General features: G+C 40.8%; 2 protein-coding genes across 9 annotated transcripts in view; both read right to left on the minus strand.

Annotated features, from left to right (window-relative positions):
* Positions 1-579, minus strand: part of LOC106589258 (ATP-citrate synthase) — a 127,227-nt gene extending 126,648 nt beyond the window's left edge. For 2 of the 4 annotated variants that reach the window (XM_014178975.2, XM_014178973.2), the window contains exon 1: positions 414-578. The gene's annotated coding sequence lies outside the window, so the exon portion shown is untranslated. Of the gene's footprint in view, positions 1-413 lie in introns of all 4 variants that reach the window. The other 2 variants (XR_006762624.1, XM_014178974.2) reach the window with 2 other exon arrangements.
* Positions 580-6,538: 5,959 nt separating this feature from the next.
* LOC106589259 (dnaJ homolog subfamily C member 7) overlaps positions 6,539-25,095 on the minus strand; it is a 112,690-nt gene continuing 94,133 nt past the window's right edge. For 3 of the 5 annotated variants that reach the window (XM_045710139.1, XM_045710140.1, XM_014178978.2), the window contains 6 exons: positions 20,855-20,946; positions 20,396-20,469; positions 20,076-20,222; positions 18,028-18,180; positions 13,609-13,683; positions 6,541-7,837 (listed from right to left, as the gene is read on the minus strand). In XM_045710139.1, coding sequence (XP_045566095.1) covers positions 7,800-7,837; positions 13,609-13,683; positions 18,028-18,180; positions 20,076-20,222; positions 20,396-20,469; positions 20,855-20,946 — 579 coding nt within the window. In that variant the 3' untranslated portion in view covers positions 6,541-7,799. Of the gene's footprint in view, positions 7,838-13,608; positions 13,684-14,353; positions 14,454-18,027; positions 18,181-20,075; positions 20,223-20,395; positions 20,470-20,854; positions 20,947-25,095 lie in introns of those variants that run through there. The other 2 variants (XM_045710142.1, XM_045710141.1) reach the window with 2 other exon arrangements.

Here is a 25,095-nt window from a genome sequence, read left to right on the forward strand (position 1 = left end):
TGGCTAAATTAGTTAGTTAACGGTAACGTTAGAGTCCTGCATGACAAACTCACCAGCACGTTGTTTGCAATTTAGTCGCTGCTAAACTAACTCCAGCTAGCTTCAGTAGTTAACTAACTAGGAAGTAGGGAACGACATATTTGACACCGCCAGATGGTTTCCACTAACTTCTAAATACACAAAGTCAGAGTCGAACGCGACAAAGTCAAAATGACTAATTTAAGGTTAGGCTTAAAGTTAGAATTGTGGTTCGGTTTAAAATAAAATGTTTATAGGAATTGTAGAAATGGGCGGGGTTTATTACTTTGTAGTAACGATCCCGCCAGACGGTCCTAGCATCATGCGCGCATAGCTCTCCAAGTAAATGTCGATGTAGCTAGACATGAAGAAAGTCAGAAAAGATAGAATCATACCTTATGCGAATGCTACGTCCTAGGGATGTATAAATGGTGTCCTGGTTGCTACGAGCTAGTTTAGAGGGCTGCGCAATCTACGCCAAATACAGCCGTCTTCTCTTGCCACCTCACTCCAGTTTTGTCGCCCCATAATCTGCCGATACGATTACGACCTCGTCGGCTGTTCCATTGGCTCAAACATAACCACGTGGTGATATTCCTCCAAACCTTTACAACCACTACCATTGGGCAAGGTGTCTTATTCTTTACATTTAATTGGCGAATCGCAAACAACTGACATCTGCATACACCGCCAGCTACTGTACTGGAGTGTGAGGCCGGTCACGACCTATCTACACAACTATATGCTCTTACCTAACCCTGAATTTCTAATAAAATAAAACAATTCCCTACAAACCTCACTACTCCCATCACCCCGAATCAATATTTTAATTCCCCCTCTTTCCCAACTGCACCTGTATATCCACAATATTCGTTTTCACTGATCTTTTTGCTTTAATATCTACTATATAATTTCCATGAACATGTGGAAGAGCCTGAATCGAACAGGACTGAATTTCAAAACCTATTTGTAACCTCAACAATAGCATCATTATTTCTAACCATAAATCCTCACGTTCTGACTTTCCAGATCTTAAACTACACAAAACTGATGCAGAATCCAAACATATTACTACTGTTCTTATTTGCACCACCTCTATCCATTGCAATCCAACAAATTAATCGCAACAATTTCTGTTGAATATACAGATACATTTGTTAGTCACTTGCTTAGATGAACATCGAACTCAGGAATAAATACACCTGCTCCTGTCCTCCCATTTATGGGATCTGTATACACTGCAAGACAAGAATAAAACTGATTGATAATATACTGATAATGTTCCTTCATTATCTTCTTCACACCACTGTTTATTTTCTTCCATCAGGCTAAGATCAAGATGTGGTCTGGTATAAAACCACGGTGATACATTTCCTATTGACACAAATGGCCCTATGACAATATCTGAGTCAACAGTAACCAACCCTTTTTCCAATCTCCGTACCAAAACCCCTCTTTTGATATCGTTCATATTCGCAGCAGTCTTCCAATAGTGTCAGTGTAGGATGATCTACCGTACTACCCTTCAGTCTTGCCCAGTATGTCAGGGCTATCTTAACTCTTCTAAGGGATAGTGGCGTTTCCCCAGTATCTATTTGTAAAGCCTCAACCAGTGTTGTTTTAAATGCACCATCGCACAACCTGAGTGCCCTCGCATCTTATCAAGGCACAACAGCGATGTAAAAGCCGCAGAACAATATACAAAGCACCCATAATCTATGGACGATCTCATCAAAGTACAATAAATATTCAGTAAAGATTGGCATGATTGGGGGCAGATAGGCAAACTCTATCATCCTCATTAGATTAAATGTATGAAAGTATTCAGTCTCAATTTTATTTATTTAACTAGGCAAGTCAGTTAAGAACAAATTCTTATTTTCAATGACAGCTTAGGAACAGTGGGTTAACTGCCTTGTTCAGGGGCAGAACAACAGATTTTTACCTTGTCAGCTCGGGTATTCGATCTTGCAACCTTTCGGTAAGTAGCTCTAACCACTAGGCTACCTGCAACCCCTCAATACATTTAATGATGTCTTCATGTAAGCTTTTCATCAAACCATAGCCCCAAATACTTAAATGCTGTTACCATTTCCATTCGCTCATATAATATTTTTGTTAGCGAACAACATATGGCAAGATTCAGATACAGTGACTTGAAACCTCATGATAAGGACCATTCCACTACTGCTACAAAAGCACCTTGCATTTTCTCTATCACATAAGGAATATTCCTTCCCCTTTTCCAACAGGCACCATCATCTGCATATAACGCCGCCCCTATACCCTGTCCGATATCCCCAAAGATATCATCAATCATCAACATGAATAAGAAAGGACTAATAGCACTACCCTATGGAGTTTCATTTTCCACCTCCTTCTCTTGATATCTCCAATCACACCCTGACCTGGAAGGTTCGGTCAAAGAAGAAATCCTTAATCCAGTTATACATTCTCCCACTAATATGCATTTCATTCAATTTAATCAGTAGACCTTCCCACCACATTGTATCATAATATGATAAGCATATTACGCTTTTTCAATATCAAAACACAATATTGACATCACTTCATTGCCAAATCTTTGGTCACCTAAGTACTAACTTTAACTAATGCATCAAGGGTAGTTCTTCCCTTTCTGAATCCACTCTGATATGGACTTAATAGACCCCTATGTTCCAGATAATACATCAATCTACCAACAATCAACTTTTCCATTAATTTACAGAGATTTGATTTACAGAGATTATTGTAAATGCGATAAGTCTATAACTAGCAGGACGGGATGGATCTTTATGAGGCTTCACAAAAGGCAAAACCACAGCACATTTCCATCCTGATGGTGGCACTCCTGTACTCCATAAACTCAAAATCTTTCCCAAAACTTCTGTAGGCAGATGTTTAAACATTATATAGCATAATTGATCCTCACCTGGAGCAGCGCAACCACACCCCTCATTATTTCAAACATGTTGAATTCAGCATCCAGCGATTCTCCAGAATCACACTTCTTACAGTATACATTTTCATGCTTTTCTTCCTTATGTATTTTACATTCATCACTTAGATTGTCAACTTTATGCACTGCTGCAAAATCTCTTCTTAGAGCGTCTGCTTTTTAGGCAAGGTTTTTAATCAGAAAAATTACATTTATACTGAACAAAAATATAAACAACATGTAAAGTGTTGGAGCCATTTTACATCCCTGTTAGGAAGCATTTCTCCTTTGCCAAGATAATTCATCCAACTGCCAGGTGTGGCATATCAGGAAGCTGATTAAACAGCATGATCATTACACAGATGCACCCTGTGCTGGGGACAATAAAAGGCCACTCTAAAATGTGCAGTTTTGTCACACAACACAATGTCTCAAGTATTGAAGGAGCGTGCAATTGTCATGCTGACTGCAGGAATGTCTACCAAAGCTATTGCCAGGGAATTGAACATTCACTTCTCTACCATAAGCTGCCTCAAACATAATTTTAGAGAATTTGGCAGTATGTCCAACCGGCCTCACAACCGCAGACCACGTGTAACTATTTCTGCACCTCCACATCTGGTTTCTTCACCTGCGGAATCATCTGAGGGGGTGCTGAGGACCATTTCTGTCTGTAATAAAGCCCTTGTGTGAAAAAACTAATTCTGATTGGCTGGTGTCGTGTCTTTGGCTATGCCGGATTAAGTGATATGACATGCTAACCTATAAAATTATTTATCTGTAATTAATATTACCTGATTAAGCTAATCATGTAAATGTAATTAACTAGAAAGTCGGGGCACCACGGAAGAACGTTTATAGAGCCGTTATCTTCCGAATAAACTCTTAAAATAATTAGTAATATTTTACATCGATAGCAGTCAATATTAACCCTTATCTTATTTTCAGTCTCATAATGAAAGTTGTAAATTCTTGGCTATCTTCACGAACCCTGGCTAACAAGTTGAATCAGCAATACAAAATTGGGTTTAATTATTTATTTACTAAATACCTAAACTAATCACACAGAATTACAAATACACAGAATACAAATGATGTCATACAGAAAACATCCCTGGTGGACGGAACCTGTATGATGGCTGGTTACACAAAGGAAAGGGGGTTGGGCTTGAATGAAAGAGCGGGAAGACTTAGGAACAAAGAAACAGCAGCTATGCTATCGTAAATACAGTATCTTATGCATTCTAAATTACCGCCCATTTGGAAAAGGAAAATGCAATAAATATTTACTCTGATCTGCGCTTCGGTAGATTGGTCGTAGATGCTGGCCGGGTTGGCCAACAGATCTTCCTGTCCTCGGAAGAATGTCTCTGGTGGTAAATTGGATACGTGGTGGTATCTTCGTCTGTTTGTTAGACTGGATCCGTCGTCCGTCCTTTCCTAGCCCACGTCTACAGCGGCCGCTGCTAACTCAACGGCTAGGAAGTATCACTTCTGTAGTGAATAAGCTCAAAGTTCATACCATTCGCCACCAAAGCTCACGCCGAGGTTGGCTTAGTTCTGTACTTGACGTGTGTCCTTCTAACGTAGAGGCTGCAGACCTCACGTACTGGAACAATGGTTATCTTTTCGTCAAAGGCTTATATAGTGGAGAGGGGGAAGGATGTGTTTCATCGTTTATAACCCCTGTCTCTTCACAGGGGTGGGCCACTGATCAAGCAGGGCACTTTCCTTATGAAAACCAAATTCTCTCATTTGGAAGCTAAAATTACATTTAATCTCCTAACAAACAATTTCAATATCAAACATTTCAATTGCATAACAATTCCATGTGACTCTGATAACTAGAGGGTGTATACTTTCCCAGGTACAGTTTATGTCGTCCTGTCATCAGTCATAATGTCTCAGATGACAACCGAACTGACATCCATACTCATTACGTTCCAAAGCATATTTCCAACTGGTTTTATTACCAAAATATGGTTCCTTTCCCCATTTGTTTGATGTTCCCAGACTCTATATTTAACAGGACAGCAGTCCTTCAGTAGGGTCAGAAAGAGAGGGGAAGGGAGAAAGGTATTTATGGGGGGGGGGGTCATAAACCTTACCCATAGGCCAACATCATGACACTGGGCCTGGCTCCCAAGTGGGTGGGCATATGCCCTCCCAGGCCCACCATGGCTGCACGCTTGTCCAGTCATGTAAAAAAACAGATTACAGCCTAATGAATTTATTTAAATTGACTGATTTCCTTATATGAACTGTTGAGTTTATAATTTTGCTCTGTATACATTTAGTTGAAAATCCTAGCCTTATATTTTATGGGGAAAATACATATTTTTTTGCTGTAATTTGGCAAAGCCGTTTGTCAGCGTTGTATTGTTGACCAAAAAATACCAGCTTTCTGAAACTGTACTTGTAGGATCAGAGATAGTGGAAGCAATATCTCCACTCAAATGTAAACAAACAAAGAGGACAAAAGAGATAAGGGGAAAAGATTCATCTTTATTTCCTTCAACCAAAACATTGAACAGAGGCATATTCTTAAAGAAAAAAATGGTACACTGGTACTAGGATCATGAAAATGTACAGTGTTTCTGTTCACGTTTTCAACCTGCTTCACAGATTGAGAGGGGACATACTGACCAAACGTTCATGACAGATACAAGGCATGATGACAATCCCCAAAAGCAGAATAAAAGCCTCTCAATGAGAGCTGGTTCTAGGTGCAAAAAAGGGATCTGTTTTTTGTCAAGTATCTTCTTTCAAGATCCCATTGCCTAGACTGGCCAAAGTGAGAATTAGTTGTTTTTCTGGAACAGAACACAAAACCAATTCCAGCAAGTCAATTCTCGTCTTGTATCGTACGTTCTAGGCTGCGAATCCACTTTTCTTTTTAAATTTAAACATCTTCAAAGTAAAATTACAATTAAAATAGGTGACTTTGCTTAGCACACTTTACAAGAGTTTCTCAACCTCTGTGTTTAAGCAACGTCAGTCAGCAGGGTTCTCCTAACATTTATTGCAAAATAAATGTACACATACGTTATTCAATAATTTAATCCAAACAGCTTGTGTGTGTCAACGAGCGTCTGAGTAGCCAGGCGCTAAAATAGAAGATGGTTCTATTTATTTTTTTTACTCGTGACACGCTGCAAGTCCTACAATCTCCTCATTAGTTTTCAGGAGAATATACCCACATGGGTGATTGAAGGATGAACTGAGGTTCCCACTCCAGTCCAGTTGGTGGTGGTAATGCACCTTAAAGTTGGTTGCCAACTGCCACAAAGTCCACAGAAGAAGAAAAAGGCTGGAGTAGAGATTACTAGAAACCACCTATGTGGATTGACGGAGAAGAGAACACACAAATTCGTGTGACTCAAAAATGGGCCAACATTCTACAAAGATCCAGAAAAAAAAGGACCTAATGTTTATATCCCAGGACAAATTAGCTAGCAACAGCAAGGTAGCTAGCTACATTTTTCATGTGTTTTTCGACCTCTCCCCAAATTAATATAACATCTAAGGGACTGACTAGCTCTGGTCCATCTGCTACACAGTTCCTCTACTAAGTACATGTTCCTCTACAAACTAGTAGAGGAACTGTGTAGCAGATGGACCAGAGCTAGTCAGTCCCTTAGACGTTGACTATACTGTAAGTCTTGCGTGCAAATGTCCATTTTGTCCATCTTTTTATTTTTATCTGGACCAACTGATCTACAAGACTGGCTGCTGAAGTTTCAAATGTTGACTTGGGAGTTGAAACCGGATGCATCGTATTATGGGGCCAAAGCAATGCTAGAAAACCACATGGAGAAAAATATATCTATTATGAGGTCAAAACTTTACATACATTGATTTTGGATGCAGAAATAACAGACAGAAGAATCGTTAGTCCCAAGGAGGACCTGGGTCAAGGATGTTTTTTTTTTTTTTTACATTCTATTTATTAGAAATCAAATGGAATATCACCAACACTGGTCATTGAGATGGATACAGTTTGAATATACAATAAATAAATACATTTAAGAGAACTGAACAAAATCTCAAATCAAATTAGGAGCACAAAATAAGACTTAAAACATGCCAGTAAAATGCACAATGCATCAATGAGCAAAATGGAGACTAACATGAAACTGTAGTTTGAGTCTGCAGGAAAATCCAACGAAAGAAAACCAGGCCTCATTCTACATGGGACTGAAGTAGTTCCTAGGCTCTGCCCTAAGGTCAGTTTCTGCTTTACCTCCAAATGATTCCCATGCCAACTTTGTTTTTGGGGAGACCTCTATGTGGCGTGAATGAAAAACTCATGCGACCTACTAAAACTAACAACAGAGTTGCTCTCCCATGTGTTCATTTACAAAGCTCTACTTGCTCCAGGTACAGGAAACATTTTCCATTCAAGCAATGAAATGTATATTTTGGCAACAGTACTACTATTTCACGCCTTCAAAACATGCTTTGCGACAAATACTCACAAAAGAGAATCAGGCCAATTTCTTCAGGATTCAAGTTTTTCCAAAACCCCCTTGTCAAATAACCTTTAACCTATTTAATTTGTTACGTTCTTAGTTACTAAACCTACCAAAAGTCACCCTGTCAGTTTGAATTTGAAGAGGATATTGTCAAATGTGGTGGCAACAGCCAAAAAGATTTTATGAAGATGCCAAGCATGATGAGCACCATCTCTCTCGCTCAGATAACAACACCGAGTGTCTTTTTAGCATGTGAAAGCAACATTTTGCAAAAAACATTGGGAGCATAAAAATCAGGTTGTGACGGTGCATCCGACTTAATATTGTCCACCACAAGGCTACAGCATTCCCAATGGCATTCTTCATTTCTAGCCAAACTGAAAAAATACATTTCCTGGTGCTTGGTCTAAAGGGTGGGAAAAAAAGAAATGTGTTACTTTGCTGTGTTGAAATCCATGACAAAGTATGATTACAGTACATTCGGAAAGTTTACAGACCCCTCGAGTTCTTCCACATTTTGTTATGTTACAGCCTTATTCTAAACTGGATTAAATAAAAACTGTTCCTCATCAATCTACATACAATACCCCACAATAACAAAGCAAAAACAGTATTTTGAATATGAAAGTCGACGAAAAAGAGATTTGGCTCATTAATCTATATGGTCCAAATCAGGATGATCCACGTTTCTTCTAAAACATTTATAACAATTTATTCAACTTACAGGCAACAAATTATCTAAATCATTATGGTAGGAGACTATAACACAAGGTTAAGTACCTCAATGGACCGTAAAGGTAATAACTCTACAAACTATCATCACCGTGCCCTTAAGGAAATCACAAATATTATGGACACATTAGAAATAGTGGATATTTGGAGACTAAAAAAGCCCGACCTAGTGAGATATACATGGAGGAGACTTAATCAAGCTAGTTGTCTTGACTACTTTGTCTCTTTCTCTCTTGCATCAAAGGTTAAAAAAAGTTTTAATAGGAGACAGAATGCGATCGGATCATCATCTAATTGGCATTCACATAACTCAGATTTTCCACAGGGATATTGGAAATTTAATCAAAGTTTACTGGAGGACAACTTATTTTTAACTAAGACAAAATAATTTATAACTGAATTTTTCCAGTATAACATAGGTTCAGCTAATCCCCTTATTGTTTGGGACACCTTCAAATGTACCTTCAGGGGTCATTCAATTCAATATTCATCAATAATAAAAAAAAAAAAAGCAGTTTCTGGCTAAAGGGAGACTAAGAAGGGAAATCCATGAACTAATAGTACAGGCAATACTACAGAGATACAAAATAAGAGGAAAAACAAAAAGAACTTGAGGAACTTCTACAAGAATGATCTAATGTAATCTATTACAAAAATAAAGCAAACTGGATGGAATATGGAGAAAAATGCACAAAATTCTTCCTGAATCTCCAATACAGGAATGCTAACAAAAATAATTTGCAGAAACTCGTTACTGAAGACGGAGTCATCTATGATTCTCCGAATTATATTTTAAAAGAGGAAGCTAATTATTTTAGGCAGATCTTCTCTTTTCCGTATAATCCTTTCCCACTGAATGAAGATTATGGTAAGGAATTCTTTCCAAATAATATAAAAAAAAATGAAAATTAACAAAATGTACAGAAAGATCAGGGCGAAGGCCAAATTACAGAGGAAGAACTTTGAGGCTATTAAATCCTTTCAGTCTGGAAAAACCCAAGGGCTTGATGGCATGGTAGAGGTATATCAAGTATTTTTTGATATACTAAAAGCACCATTGTTAGATTGTTTTAACTACTCCTATAGAAATGGTAGTCTGTCAGGTACTCAGCAGGAAGGTCTGATTTCTCTATTATTAAAACAAGACCCAGATGGCAAATATAAAGACCCAGTCTATCTAAAAAACTGGAGGCCCTTTACACTTCAATGTTGTGATGCAAAAATACTAGGAAAATGCATAGTACTCAGAATTAAAAAGGTTTTACAAGGTATTGTTCATCCTGATCAGACAGGTTTTATTTAAATGGACGACACATTGGAGATAATATACGACAACTACTAGAAATAATAGAACATCATGAAACATATAAGAAGCCAGGAATGGTATTTATAGCGGATTTTGAAAAGGCATTTGATAAAGTAAGACTGGATTTTATTTATAAAGCCTGGATTTTTTCAATTTCGGTAATTCTCTTTATAAAATGGGTAAAAAATTATGTATAACAACCCCAGGTGTAAAATAGTAAATAACGGCTCAGAGAGTATTGAATTGTCAAGAGGAGTTAAACAAGGGTGTCCGCTGTCACCATATCTGTTCGCTATGGCCATCTAAATGCTAGCTATTAAAATCAGATCCAATAACAACAGAGGATTAGAAATCCAAGGCTTAAAAACAAAGGTGTCTATGTATGCCGATGACAAGTTTTAGATTAAGTCCGCAAGCTAGATCCCTGCAATGTCTCATTGAAGATCTAGATAGGTTTTAGTCCAGAGTACAGAAAAGTTAATTATGATAAAGTGTACAATATTACGTATTGGATCCTCGGTATTCATATCACAAAATATATAAATAAGCTCTGCACAATGAATTTCAATAGAAAATCTGTAAAAATAGACAAGATCCTGCAACCATGGAGAGGTAAATACCTGTCTATTAATGGAAAAACTGCCCTGATTAACCCAAATATATATCTCTGTTTACTCAATTACATATGGCACTGCCTACTGATGATTCGTTTTTCAAATCATATGAGCAAAAAATATTTCGCTTTATCTGGGACGCTAAACCAGACAAAATAAAACGTGCCTATCTATATAATGAATATGAATTGGGTGGGTTGAGATTAAATATAAAAGCACTAAACCTCTAAAAGCTTCACTCATTCAAAAGTTTTAATTGAACCCTAAATGGTTCTCAAGTAGATTACTAAGAAATGCTCATCCATTATATAAAAATTGCCTTTTTGCCTTTGTGCAGATTGCCATGACTCATTTTCAATGAATTGAAAATTATACTTTTTCAAAGTATCTCTTTTTCAAACAAGCATTGCAGAGCTGGCTACAATTTCAATTTCATCCCCCTGAAAAGATAGAACAAATATTATGGCAGAACTCAATGTGCTGATTGATAAAATACCTGTATTTATGGGAAAGATGTTGGAAAAGGGTAGTTTGTTCTTAAATTATATTGTAAATTGGAATGGTAGAGTTATGTCCTTCATGGAGTTATCAGAACTATGCGGAAAGGTCTGCTCAATCCAAGAGTATAACCAATTGATCACGGCATTGCCCCAAAAATGGAGGCGGCGGGTGGCAGCGGGAGGAGGTAGGGAACTGGTCTGTCTGCCCAATATAAAGGATCAAAACTGGCGGAGGAATAAAAAGTTGCATAAATAGGAAAGTATACCAGTTTCATTTGAGGACCAGGATGTTGACAACTGTGCCATACAGATTGCAAAATAGTTGGGAAGAGATTTTTTATGTACCGATTCCGTGGTACAGGGTGTATGAGTTGATATATAAAATGCAAGATTCAAGACTTCGTGCTTTTCAGCTAAAATTATTATATAGATTTCTTACCACCAACAAAATGTTGAATATTTGGGGCATAAAATCATCGAAGCTCTGCAGATTTTGTTGTGAGGATACAGAATCAATAGACCATTTATTTTGGTATTGCCGTCAGGTAGCTGGTTTCTGGTCTCAGGTTCAGGAATGGCTGAAAATGCATAGCATTGATCTAAAATTGACCCTACAAATAGTACTGTCAGGAGATCTGGAGAGACCGGGTCAGTCAATTACTAATACTCTTAGTCAAAGTATTTATCTTCAACTCGCAATCTGTGGATTCTATTCGATTAGATTGAAATTGTACGTTAAACATCACAGCATAGTTCAATTGCGTAGAAACCCGAAGTGGGTGGCCTGCAGAGATGGATGGGATGGGCTGAGGGAAGCTGAGGGTTGGTATGTGGAATTGGAGACAAGTGGGAGTGGAGTTGCTGTGTGAGAGAGAATGATGGTCAAGATAAAAGAAAAAATAAGTCAAAATAAAAGAAAAAGTACATTTGAATGACACTAAGTGGCAGTGTTTTTACAACTAATGCCGGTTTGCCTGAGGTTGATGCCGTGCAGGTGTTTGTACACATGCGCACACACACACACGTAATAGTGCCAGACATGCACACAAACATATACAGTTGGCATTGCTGTTATGATTTTAGTTGTCCTTGATGTCCTTTGTTTTAAATTGAGAATTTTTTTGCATTGTTGTTTGCTGTTTTCTTCTGTCTTTTCCTTTTTACTCTTTAGTATATTCCCTTGGTGGTTTGTGCATTGGGGGGTTCTTGGGGGTGGGGAATGGAATTAATTGTATTTTTTATTTTTCTTCCTGGGGGGGATGTGGGAGGGGTCTCAAATGGTTGAGGGACAGCTATTGGGGAACTGTGGGGGGGGGATCTTGGAGGGTTCGGGTTCAAGTTTTTTCACCTGGTGGTAGATCGGTCAACAGGCCCTTGAGCAGGGCATTGACCCTGAATGGGAATCTGTTGGAAGACTGGCATGATGTAGTAGTTGAGTGGCTTCACTGCAAGTATATTGTACGTTTCAAAAATTCAATTATAAAACAAAAACAAAATAAAAAAACAAAGCAAAAACAGGTTAAGAAATATTGGCAAATATGCTCTTTGGTAAAAGACAGAATAGACAGAATATTCTCTTTGGTAAAAGCGGTAAATTGGTCATCAAAAAGGAGGACGAAGGCACTCTTAATTTACATAAGTATTCAGACCCTTTAATATGAGACTCGAAATTGAGCTCAGGTGCATCCTGTTTCCATTGATCATCCTTGAGATGTTTCTACAATTTGAATGGAGTCCACCTGTGGTAAATTCAATTCATTGTACATGATTTGGAAAGGCACACACCTGTGTAAATAAGGTCCCACAGTTCACATAACAAACCCATAACATCAAAGGAATTTCTCGTAGAGCTCCGAGACAGGATTGTGTCGAGGCACAGATCTGGGGAAGGGTACCAAAACATTTCTGCAGCATTGAAGGTCCACAAGAACACAATGGCCTCCATCATTCTTAAATGGAAGAAGTTTGGAACCACCAAGACTCTTCCTAGACATGGCTGCCCAGCCGAACTGAGCAATCGGGGTAGAAGGGCATTGGTCGGGGAGGTGACCAAGAACCCGATGGTCACTCTGACTGAGCTTCAGAGTTCCTCTGTGGAGAAAAGAGAACCTTCCAACAGCACTCCACCAATCAGGCCTTTATGGTAGAGTGGACAGACGGAAGCCACTCCTCAGTAAAAGGAACATGACAGCCCAATTGGAGTTCGCAAAAAGGCACCTAAAGGACTCACAGACTATGAGAAACAAGATTCTCTGGTCTGATGAAACCAAGATTGAACTCATTGGCCTGAATGCCAAGCGTCACGTCTGGAGGAAACCTCCCACCATCCCTATGGTAAAGCATGGTGGTGGCAGCATCATGCTGTGGGGATGTTTCTCAGCGGCAGGGACTGGGAGACGAGTCAGGATCCAGGGAAAGATGAACGGAGCAAAGTACAGAGAGATCCTTAATGAAAACCAGCTCCAGAGTGCTCAGGACCTTGGACTGGGGCAAAGGTTCACCTTCCAACAAGACAACGACCCTAAGCACACAGCCAAGAAAAGGCAGGAGTGGCGGCTTCTGGACAAGTCTCTGAATGTGGCCCAGCTAGAGTCCAGACTTGAACCCGATCGAGAATCTCTGGAGAGATCGGAAAATAGCTGTCCAGCGACGCTCCCCATCCAACCTGACAGAGCTTGAGAGGATCTGCAGAGAACAGGAGAAACTCCCCAAATACAGGTGTGCCAAGCTTGTAGCATCATACCAAAGACTCGAGGTTGCAATCACTGCCAAAGGTGCTTCAACAAAGTACTGAGTAAAGGGTCTGAATACTTATGCATATGTGATATTTCCGTATGTTATTTTGAATACATTTGCAAAAATGTATAGAAACCTGTTTTTGGTTTATCATTATGGGGTATTTAATTAATTTTAGAATAAAGCTGTAACACTACAAAATTTATTTTAAAAAATCAAGGGGTCTGAATGACCTGTGTACAAATAAAAGGTAAAAAAGTGTCATTGTCACAGCAGTGTTACTACATACTTTGATTGGATTCAAAACTGAATCCTCCTGCTGGGCCTCCAAAAAAGGTCTTGAAGATGTTGTTGGCATTGAAATCTGCAGAGAAACAACAGCAATGAGTCAAAGTGAGATATTAATTCTCCCCCCAATTCAGTTACATCCACACATCAAAATAAACATTTTTGTATTAAAAGACTGCACTGGGAATAGACGTTTAAAATTGGCAACTATTTCTCGCACAATTCGATCACATTTGTATATTTTTCAGAGATATGCCATTCTCCTAGAATTACATTTTGACTCTTGACCATGAGAGAGTGAGGAGGCCGACGCTGATCAATGGCCAGTGTTGCATTTGTAATGGTTCAGACTAGCATTGAGGGTAAGGTAATCTTAAACTACACTACTGGTCAAAAGTTTTAGAACACCTACTCATTCAAGGGTATTTCTTTATTTTGACTATTTTCTACATTGTAGAATAAAATTGACGACCTCCAAAATATGAAATGACACATATGGAATCATGTAGTAACAACAATAAGTGTTAAACAAATCAAAACATATTTTATGTTTGAGATTCTTCAAATAGCCACCCTTTGCTTTGATGACAGCTTTGCACAGTCTTGGCATTCTCTCAACCAGCTTCACCTGGAATGCTTTTCCAACAGTCTGGAAGGAGTTCCCACATATGCTGAGCACTTGTTGGCTGCTTTTCCTTCACTCTGCGGTCCGACTCATTCCAAACCATCTCAATTTGGTTGATGTCGGGGGATTGTGGAGGCCAGGTCTTCTGATGCAGCACTCCATCACTCTCCTTCTTGGTCAAATAGCCCTTACACAGCCTGGAGGTGTGTTGGGTCATTGTCCTGTTGAAAAACAAATGATAGTGGGGCTAAGCGCAAACCAGATGGGGTGGCATATCGCTGCAGAATGCTGTGGTAGACATCCTGGTTATGTGTGTCTTGAATTCTAAATAAAATCACAGACAGTGTCACCAGCAAAGCACCCCCACACCATAACACAACCTCCTCCATGCTTTACGGTGGGAAATACACATGCAGAGATCCGTTCACCCACACCGCGTTTCACAAAGACACGGCGGTTGGAAACAAAAATCTCCAATTTGTACTCCAGACCAAAGGACAAATTTCCACCAGTCTAATGTCCATTGCTCGTGTTTCTTGGCCCAAGCAAGTCTATTCTTCTCATTGGTGTCCTTTAGTAGTGGTTTCTTTGCAGCAATTTGACCATGAAGGCCTGATTCACACAGTCTGCTCTGAACAGTGGATGTTGAGATGTGTCTGTTACTTGAACTCTGCAATTTCTGAAGCTGGTAACTAACTTATCCTCTGCAGCAGAGGTAACTCCGGATCTTCCTTTCCTGTGGCGGTCCTCATGAGAGCCAGTTTCATCATAGCGCTTGACGGTTTTTGCAGCTGAAATTTTCCGTATTGACTGACCTTCATGTCTTAAAGTAATGATGGACTGTCTTTGCTTATTTGAGCTGTTCTTGCCGTAATATGGACTTGGTCTTTTACCAAAAAGGGCTATCTTTTGAATACCTCCCCTACCAACACAACTGATTGGCTCAAACGCATTAAGGAAAGAAATTCCACAGATTCCACAAATTAACTTTTAACAATGCACACCTGTGAATTGAAACGTATTCCAGGTGAATACCTCATGAAGCTGGTTGAGAGAATGCCAAGAGTGTGCAAAGCTGTCATCAAGGCAAAGGGTGGCTATTTTGAAGAATCTCAAATATAAAATGTCTTGATTTGTTTAACACTTTTTTGGTTACTACATGATTCCATGTGTTATTTCATAGTTTTGATGTATTCACTATTATTCTACAAAGTAGAAAATAGTAAAAATAAAGAAAAACCCTTGAATGAGTATGTGTTCTAAAACTTTTGACCCATAGTGTAGATCTTTGGTTTAGGTGAAGTGTTTGGGTAGTGTTTAATGTGAGGTTTGAGGGGGATGTAACCTTATCCCCAGGCTCAAACGCTACCACATATAGAGCCAGGAAACGGCCTCCCGAGTGGCGCAGCGCTCTAAAGCACTGCATCGCAATGCTAGAGGCGCGTCACTACAGACCTGGGTTCGATCCCAGGCTGTGTCGCAGTCGGCCGCGACTGGGAGACCCATGAAGTGGTGCACAATTGGCCCAGCATCGTCTGGGTTAGGGGAGGGTTTGGCCAGCCGGGATGTCCTTGTCCCATCGCGCTCTAGCTACTCCTTGTGAAGGCCCGGACGCATGCACGCTGACTTCGGTCGCCAGTTGTACGGTGTTTCCTCCAACACATTGGTGAGGCTGGCTTCCGGGTTAAGCGAGTAGTGTGTCAATAAGCAGTGCGGCTTGGTAGGGTAGGAGGACGCATGGCTCTCGACCTTCGCCCCTCCAGAGCCGTACGGGAGTTGCAGCGATGGGACAAGACTAACTACCAAATGGATGTCACAAAATTGGGGAAAAAGGGGTTAAAAAACATTTAAAAAAATCAAGAGCCAGGAAACACCATGCAACAAAGTGGGACTTGAAAGGGGCGTGGGATAAGATCAAGTCGGGAGAGAGAACCTGCTACAGCTGTATTAGACGGGATTTTTTAAAAGGCAGAAAATCACCAATAAAAATAAATGTTCAATCACAGCGACCATATTTTATTTAGGAAGCCCAATTGATTGTGAGTTTGGGCATATAAAGTTTATGTGAAAACTAGTTCTGATATGCATACTTTCTGAACTCACTTCCTTGTTTAGCCTAAACCACTTGCACTGCTAGCGCTTTGAAAACCACAATGTAGAGGGGAGGTTCTAAAGGTTATGCTAGATGGTGATGGATTAAGAGATCCAGCGGCAGTTTTTCCCCTTCCTGCCATAGGCTCCATTCAAGTCCCTTTTTGAAGTGCTGTGAAACCAGACGGGTCAAAAGAGAAAGAGCCGGTTGGTAGACGAGGTTAAGGGGGATGAGATCTGATCCTAGACCTGTCGCTAGGAATAGCGAAATGGTTAGGGCTAGGATTTGGGGTAAAGAAATATAATCCTAAATCAGTGGTTATGGGGTAGTGTTTAAGGTTAGGATAATGCAATCTGATTCTAAACTCTCAAAAAAAAAGAAACGTCCCTTTTTCAGGACCCTGTCTTTCAAAGATAATTCAACAATTAATGAACATGCACCTGTGGAACGGTCGTTAAGACACTAACAGCTTACAGAAGGTAGGGAATTAAGGTCACAGTTATGAAAACTTAGGACACTAAAGAGGCCTTTCTACTGACTCTGAAAAACACCAAAAGAAAGATGTCCTGGGTCCCTGCTCATCTGCGTGAACGTGCCTAAGGCATGCTGCAAGGAGGCATGAGGACTGCAGATGTGGCCAGGGCAATAAATTGCAATGTCCGTACTGTGAGACGCCTAAGACAGCAGTACAGGGAGGCAGGACGGACAGCTGATCGTCCTCGCAGCGGCAGAGCACGTGTAACAACACCTGCAACAACAACTGCCCGAGTTACACCAGGAACGAACAATCCCTCCATCAGTGCTCAAACTGTCCACAAAAGGCTGAGAGAGGCTGGACTGAGGGTTTGTAGGCCTGTTGTAAGGCAGGTCCTCGCCAGACATCACTGACAACAACGTTGCCTATGGGCACAAACCCACCATCGCTGGACCAGACAGGACTGGCAAAAAGTGCTCTTCACGGTCTTGTCTCACCAGGGGTGATGGTCGGATTCGCGTTTATCGTTGAAGGAATGAGCGTTACTCTGAGGCCTGTACTCTGGAGCGGGATCGATTTGGAGGTGGAGGGTCCGTCATGGTCTAGGGCGGTGTGTCACAGCATCATCGGACTGAGCTTGTTGTCATTGCAGGCAATCTCAACGCTGTGCGTTATGGGGAAGACATCCTCCTCCCTCATGTGGTACCCTTCCTGCAGGCTCATCCTGACATGACCCTCCAGCATGACAATGCCACCAGCCATACTGCTCGTTCTGTGCGGGATTTCCTGACAGGAATGTCAGTGTTCTGCCATGGCCAGCGAAGAGCCCGGATCTCAATCCTATTGAGCACGTCTGGGACCTGTTGGATCCCCCCCAGAAATGTCCGGGAACTTGCAGGTGCCTTGGTGGAAGAGTGGGTTAACATCTCACAGCAATAACTGGCAAATCTGGTACAGTCCATGAGGAGATGCACTGCAGCACTTAATGCAGCTGGTAGCCTCACCAGATACTGACTGTTACTTTTGACCCCCCTACCCCTTTGTTCAGGGACACATTATTCTATTTCTGTTAGTCACGTCTGTGGAACTAGTTCAGTTTATGTCTCAGTTGTTGAATCCTGTTACGTTCATACAAATATTTACACATGTTAATAAGTTTGCTGAAAATAAACACAGTTGACAGTGAGAGGACATTTTTTTTGCTGAGTTTAGACCGGTGGTTACTGACCTCCCATATTATTGCTGTCGTCCTCCAGGTCATGGCCGCAGTCATAGCGAGTCTTCTTCTTGGGGTCAGAGAGCACAGTGAAGGCCTCGCCCATCTCTTTAAACTTCTTCTCCTCCTCCTTCTGTACCTCTGGCGTGGCCGCACTGTGACGATCTGACCGGCAAATAGAAAACATTCGTTTGAAAATTAGAACGCTTTACTTGACCGTTGCGTTGTAGCTGGTATTTCCCAGCGACACAAAAATGAAAATGGGAAAGGCTGCTCTCTGATCTCTTATATAACATCCTGCAATTATGCCCTTAACCTCTATGGGCTAGGCGGGACGAATTCGTCCCACCTACGTAACAGCCACTTGAAGCCTGTGGCGCGATTTTCAAAACCTTAAAAATCCTATTACTTCAATTTCTCAAACATATGACTATTTTACAGCTATTTAAAGACAAGACTCTCGTTAATCTAACCACACTGTCCGATTTCAAAAAGGCTTTACAACGAAAGCAAAACATTAGATTATGTCAGCAGAGTACCAAGCCAGAAATAATCAGACACCCATTTTTCAAGCTAGCATATAATGTCACCAAAACCCAGAAGACAGCTAAATGCAGCACTCACCTTTGATGATCTTCATCAGATGACAACCCTAGGACATTATGTTATACAATACATGCATGTTTTGTTCAATCAAGTTCATATTTATATCAAAAACCAGCTTTTTACATTAGCATGTGACGTTCAGAACTAGCATACCCCCCGCAAACTTCCGGGGAATTCGCTAACATTTTACTAAATTACTCACGATAAACGTTCACAAAAAGCATAACAATTATTTTAAGAATTATAGATACAGACCTCCTCTATGCACTCGATATGTCCGATTTTAAAATAGCTTTTTGGTGAAAGCACATTTTGCAATATTCTAAGTACATAGCCCAGGCATCACGGGCTAGCTATTTAGACACCCGGCAAGTTTAGCACTCACCATAATCATATTTACTATTATAAAAGTTTGATTACTTTTTGTTGTCTTCGTCAGAATGCACTCCCAGGACTGCTACTTCAATAACAAATGTTGGTTTGGTCCAAAATAATCCATCGTTATATCCGAAAGCGGCGTTTTGTTCGTGCGTTCCAGACACTATCCGAAATGGTAAAGAAGGGTCGTGCGCATGGCGCAATTCGTGACAAAAAAATTCTAAATATTCCATTACCGTACTTCGAAGCATGTCAACCGCTGTTTAAAATCAATTTTTACACCATTTTTCTCGTAGAAAAGCGATAATATTCCGACAGGGAATCTCCTTTTCGGCAAACAGAGGAAAAAAAATCACAAAGGCGGGGGCGGTCGGGTCACGCGCCTAAGCCCAGAGTCCCTTGATCGGCCACTTGAGAAAGGCGATAATGTGTTTCAGCCTGGGGCTGGGATGACGACATTCTGTTTTTTCCCGGGCTCTGAGCGCCTATGGACGACGTAGGAAGTGTCACGTTAGAGCAGAGATCCTTAGTAAAAGATAGAGATGGAAAAGAAGTTCAAGAAATGGTCAGACAGGCCACTTCCTGTAAAGGAATCTCTCAGGTTTTGACCTGCCATTTGAGTTCTGTTATACTCACAGACACCATTCAAACAGTTTTAGAAACTTTAGGGTGTTTTCTATCCATATGTAATAAGTATATGCATATTGTAGTTACTGGGTAGGAGTGGTAACCAGATTAAATCGGGTATGTTTTTTATCCAGCCGTGTCAATACTGCCCCCTAGCCCTAACAGGTTAAGCAAGGCACAATTGCTCTCCATCCAGGGGTGCTTGCACTGCAGCTGACCCTGTGCCTCTCAATGTGTGAGTCTATATATGGGGGTGTTGGGAAAGGCAAAAGACAAATTTCCGTTCTAACCAATTGAAAACAAAGTATCTATTCTATAGTGTTGGTTCTCTTTCAAAAACGTTGATGTTTGATTGAGCCTGCCTGGAGTAATGGAAAGAATATAAATATTATTTGAACTCAGGTCAGAGTCTTCCTCCTCAATGGTGTTGCCTGTGTGTGTTGGTGTACCTGGGTGGTGCATGAGGGCCCGTTTCCGATAGGCCTTCTTAATCTCATCTTCTGTGGCATTCTTTCCCACCCCCAGAACCTTGTAGTAATCTTTCCGCTTGCTCTTCTTCAGTTCCAACTGAGCCGTCTTCAAGAGATGCTTGTGTTCTATACAGAGGGAAAGGGAAATAGAGGGAAAGACAGAAGAGAGAATGTTAACAAAAGTGAGCAATTTCACCCGAATGAACAAATGCAATCAACCATCACCATCAAGAACATTTCAAGAAATGAGTGAAACACTGGTGACTATGAAGTAAACTATGGTTGCAATACCAACATACCTTTTGTCTTCTCTGTCTGGTAGACCTTTTCATAGTCCCGTACAGCTTCTTCATACTGTTCGATGTCCATATAACTGCAGAAAACACAAGCAGAGTTAAGTGTCTCACTGTCTCAGAGTCAAAAGGCAGAATCTCTTGGAAGAGATATTCAGCAGCCTAGCTACCAGCGACCAGTCATTTTCAATGGAAGGGGGAAACAAGAGGAGAGACCCAGCGACTTAACGATCAGCGACGAGAGAGCTAGCGACCAGAATTGAAATGTCTCAATATTAAGAAAATTTCGACGACACGACCACGCCACAGCCAATCAGGAGAGGGTAGTTCTTGCTGGCAAGCCTTGGCTAACAACAAAACTGCCGTCATCTAAGGTGTTTGCATGAAACACCCACCATGGGAGATCTTAACTGATTATCGCTCCAAGTCTGAGCCACTTGTAATAAGTACTTTTTCATAGCTTACCACTGGGCTCGTCTCAAATAGGCCTTGATATATGTGTCGTCCAACTTTATTGCACTTGTGCAATCTTCGATTGCTTGATCAGGTTTATTCAGCTGAAGGAGAGGAAGTAAAGATACAAAATGAACAGATGGCATGCGTTTCAAACAATTAGGGACTCAGCTTCCAGAATCTAGCTTGGATTGCTAACATATGTAAAGTATTATCAAATGTACTTTTAACTAACCCCAAGATGGGCCTTTTACAATGGGAGTTGGGAGACACATTGGGCAGAACAAGCAAGGAGTTAGGCTGAGCCAAGCATGAGCTGGTGAGATCCTATTGGCGCATTTTAGCATGTATTTGCATATTTCTGTTAGGGAAGGCCTATTCTCTGAAGTACGTGTGAGCAGGAACTTGAATTTGTATCTGCACTCCTAAACAATGGCATTTTTTACAACTTGGCAAAGGTTAAATTCTAAGAAACGTGCGCTCTGTTCGTGTGATGAAGTGGACTCAGCCGCTCTCGTCATGAACGCACATTATTTAATTCAAATCAAATTTATTTATATAGCCCTTCTTACATCAGCTGATATCTCAAAGTGCTGTACAGAAACCCAGCCTAAAACCCCAAACAGCAAGCAATGCAGATGTAGAAGCACGGTGGCTAGGAAAGACTCCCTAGAAAGGCTAAAACCTAGGAAGAAACCTAGAGAGGAACCAGGCTATGAGGGGAGGCCAGTCCTCTTCTGGCTGTGCCAGGTGGAGATTATAACAGCACATGGCCAAGATGTTCAAATGTTCATAAATGACCAGCATGGTCAAATAATAATATTCACAGTTGTCGAGGGTGTAACAAGTCAGCACCTCAAGAGTAAAGGTCAGTTGGCTTTTCATAGCCGATCATTGAGAGTATCTCTACCGCTCCTGCTGTCTCTAGAGAGTTGAAAACAGCAGGTCTGGGACAGGTAGCACGTCCGGTAATTCCCCTTATAAATGGTTTGGCGCATTCATGGTTTCCCTTATATCTAGTAATGAATTTATCCTAAATGTATATATTGTTGTACTTTAACTCTTTCGCCAGTATCATGAGTATTAACTGTGCGCAAGGCTAATCGTGTTGAAATGTTTGGTCAAGTTGCAGAATGGCACTTTTTTTTCAGGTATTTTTTATTGAACCTTTATTTAACTAGGCAAGTCAGTTAAGAACAAATTCTTATTTACAATGACGGCCTACCCTGGCCAAACCCGGACAACACTGGGCCAATTGTGCGCCGCCCTATAGGGACTGTACTGATGCCTCTTGCACTGAGATGCAGTGCCTTAGATCGCTGAGCCACTCAGGAGCCCATTCAGTTTCAGTAATTTATCCTTTTGCAATCCTCCAAGTGGATGCGATGTTCAGATGCACATGAACACTCGCTACACTGATGAGAAAAAAAGCTTGTTTATTTCCATATATTAAATGTTTCCTATGTTTGTAATCCGTGCATCTTGGAGCTCCATGTCTGTCATTGTTCACATGTCCATGTGTAGCGGGAGAGTGGGCAATGTGCGGCTCCATAAGTAATACGTTTTGCTGCCTGTTTATAATACTGGTCAACAGAGTCAGTATTATATAAAAATAAAAAAAATAAAAAACGTAAAGTATTACCGCTTGTTTGAGATGTCTATTTGGACGGAAAATGTAAAAGTGGCTATAATGAAGATGCCTGTTACTAAGGATGCAATGATTCGCCGATACACATCGGTCCCCGATTCAAATGTTTAAGATACAGTGGCTTGCGTATTCAACCCCCTTGGCATTTTCCCTATTTTCTTGCCTTACAACCTGGAATGAAAATAGATTTTTGGGGGGTTTGTATCATTTGATTCACACAACATGCTTTGAAGGTGCAAAATATTTCTTGCTTTTCACAATAAAAAGTAAGATTTTAAAAAAAAATGCAAACTTGAGCATGCATAACTATTCCTTCCCCAAAGTCAATACCTTGTAGAGCCACCTTTTGCAGCAATTACAGCTGCAAGTCTCTTGGGGTAAGTCTCTATAAGCTTGGCACATCTAGCCACTGGGATTTTTGCCCATTCTTCAAGGCAAAACTGCTCCAGCTCATTCAAGGCCCTCCTCTTGGCCGCTGAGACAAAAGGTTGGCATTTTAAAGCTAATTTACCTGCAATTCTACACATTTTGCCATGGCTTATGCCGTGTTCTTATGCTATCTCAGTGACTCATAAAATCAATGGGGGCCCCAAGCCATGACATTGAGAATTTTAGATTCTCCCTGACTGACCAGTTTATATTTTGGTGATTGTTGGATCTCAAAGATGATCTTATTAAAAAATATATATAACACCAAACGTTTTACCATCATATTTTTGGGAGTGGCAGCAACTATCACAGCTGTCCGCGTGATATTGGGTGAAGCACTCATCTCTCAATCTGTGATAAAGTCTGCATCTGAGCAGTTTTGGCACTAAACATCGGAAATTTGCGAGGATATTTTTGCATATTTCTTTTAACTAAATGTACAGAATTGATCAAAACGCCATTCTAAAATTGATAAACGGGCCGGACGTGACCCGCGGGCCGCCAATTGAAAAGCTCTGGTGCACATGGTCCATTTAGAGATACAAGGCAATAATTTCAAAACGAGCAATCACTTTTGCGAGGCGCACTGCATGGCCGAAGCGAGAGGATTAGATCACTATGGAAAAACTAAGATGGGGTGAAATCCAAAAGTTGTGCTATACAGTGCATTTGGGAAGTATTCAGACCCCTTGACTTTTTCCACATTTTGTTACATTACAGCCATATTCTAATGGATTAAATAAATAAACATCTACACACAATAACAAAACGAAAACAGGTTTTTAGAATGTTTTGCAAATTTATTACAAATAAAACAGATACCTTATTTGCATAAGTATTCAGACCCTTGCTATGAGACTCAATTGAGCTCAGGTGCATCCTGTTTCCGTTGATCATCCTTGAGATGTTTCTACAACTTGATTGGAGTCCACCTGTGGTAAATTAAATTGATTGGACATGATTTGGAAAGGCACACCTGTCTATATAAAGAGTTGACAGCGCATGTCAGAGAAAAAAAAACAGGCCATGGGGTCTAATCAATTGTCCGAAGAACTCAGACAGGATTGTGTCGAGGCACAGATCTGGGGTACGGTACCAAAAAAATGTCTGCAGCATTGAAGGTCCCCAAGAACACAGTAAATAGAAGTTTGGAACCACCAAGCCTCTTCCGAGAGCTGGCCGTGTCGCCAAACTGAGCAATTAGGGGAGAAGGGCCTTGGTCAGGGAGGTGACCAAGAATCCAATGGCCACTATGACAGAGCTCAAGACTTCCTCTGTGGAGATGGGAGAACCTTCCAGGAGGACAACCATCTCTGCAGCACTCCACCAATCAGGCCTTTATGTTAGAGTGGCCAGACAGAAGCCACTTCTCAGTAAAAGGCACGACAGCCTGCTTGCAGTTTGCCAAAAAGGCACCTAAAGGACTCTCAGACCATGAGAAACAAGATTCTCTGCTGTGATGAATTCCAAGCGTCAAGACTGGAGGAAACCTGGCACCATCTCTACGGTGAAGCATGGTGGTGGCAGCCTCGTGCTGTGGGATGTTTTTCAGCAGCAGGTACTGGGAGACTAGTCAAGGGAAAGATGAACGAAGCGCAGAGAGATCCCTTTATGAAAACCTGCTCCAGAGCGCTCAGGACCTCAGACTGGGGCGAAGGTTCACCTACCAACAGGACAAAGACCCTAAGCACACAGCCAAGACAATGCAGGAGTGGCTTCGTGACAAGTCTCTGAATGTCCTTGAGTGGCCCAGCCAGAGCCTAGATTTGAACCCATCAAACATCTCTGGAGAGACCTGAAAATAGGTTGGATGGGGACAGTGGCAGTTCTAGACCATTTCAACTGGGGGGGGCCAAACTGGGGCCAGTTGTACTGTTAGAGGGGCCAGTTACATTAGACGTTATTGTTGTCATATCATTTTCTTCACTGCATTGCAGGCATTAGCAGGCAAAACACCATGTTCATTATCATTCAACAATTTATTAGCATTTTCTGTCAATTATTATTTTATATATATATATATATATATATATTTTTTTTTTTTACACCTTTATTTAACTAGGCAAGTCAGTTAAGAACAAATTCTTATTTTCAATGACGGCCTAGGAACAGTGGGTTAACTGCCTGTTCAGGGGCAGAACGACACATTTGTACCTTGTCAGCTCGGGGATTTGAA

This window comes from Salmo salar, chromosome ssa28 (assembly GCF_905237065.1).
Source record: "Salmo salar chromosome ssa28, Ssal_v3.1, whole genome shotgun sequence".
In the NCBI taxonomy this organism is placed as follows: Eukaryota; Metazoa; Chordata; class Actinopteri; order Salmoniformes; family Salmonidae; genus Salmo; species Salmo salar.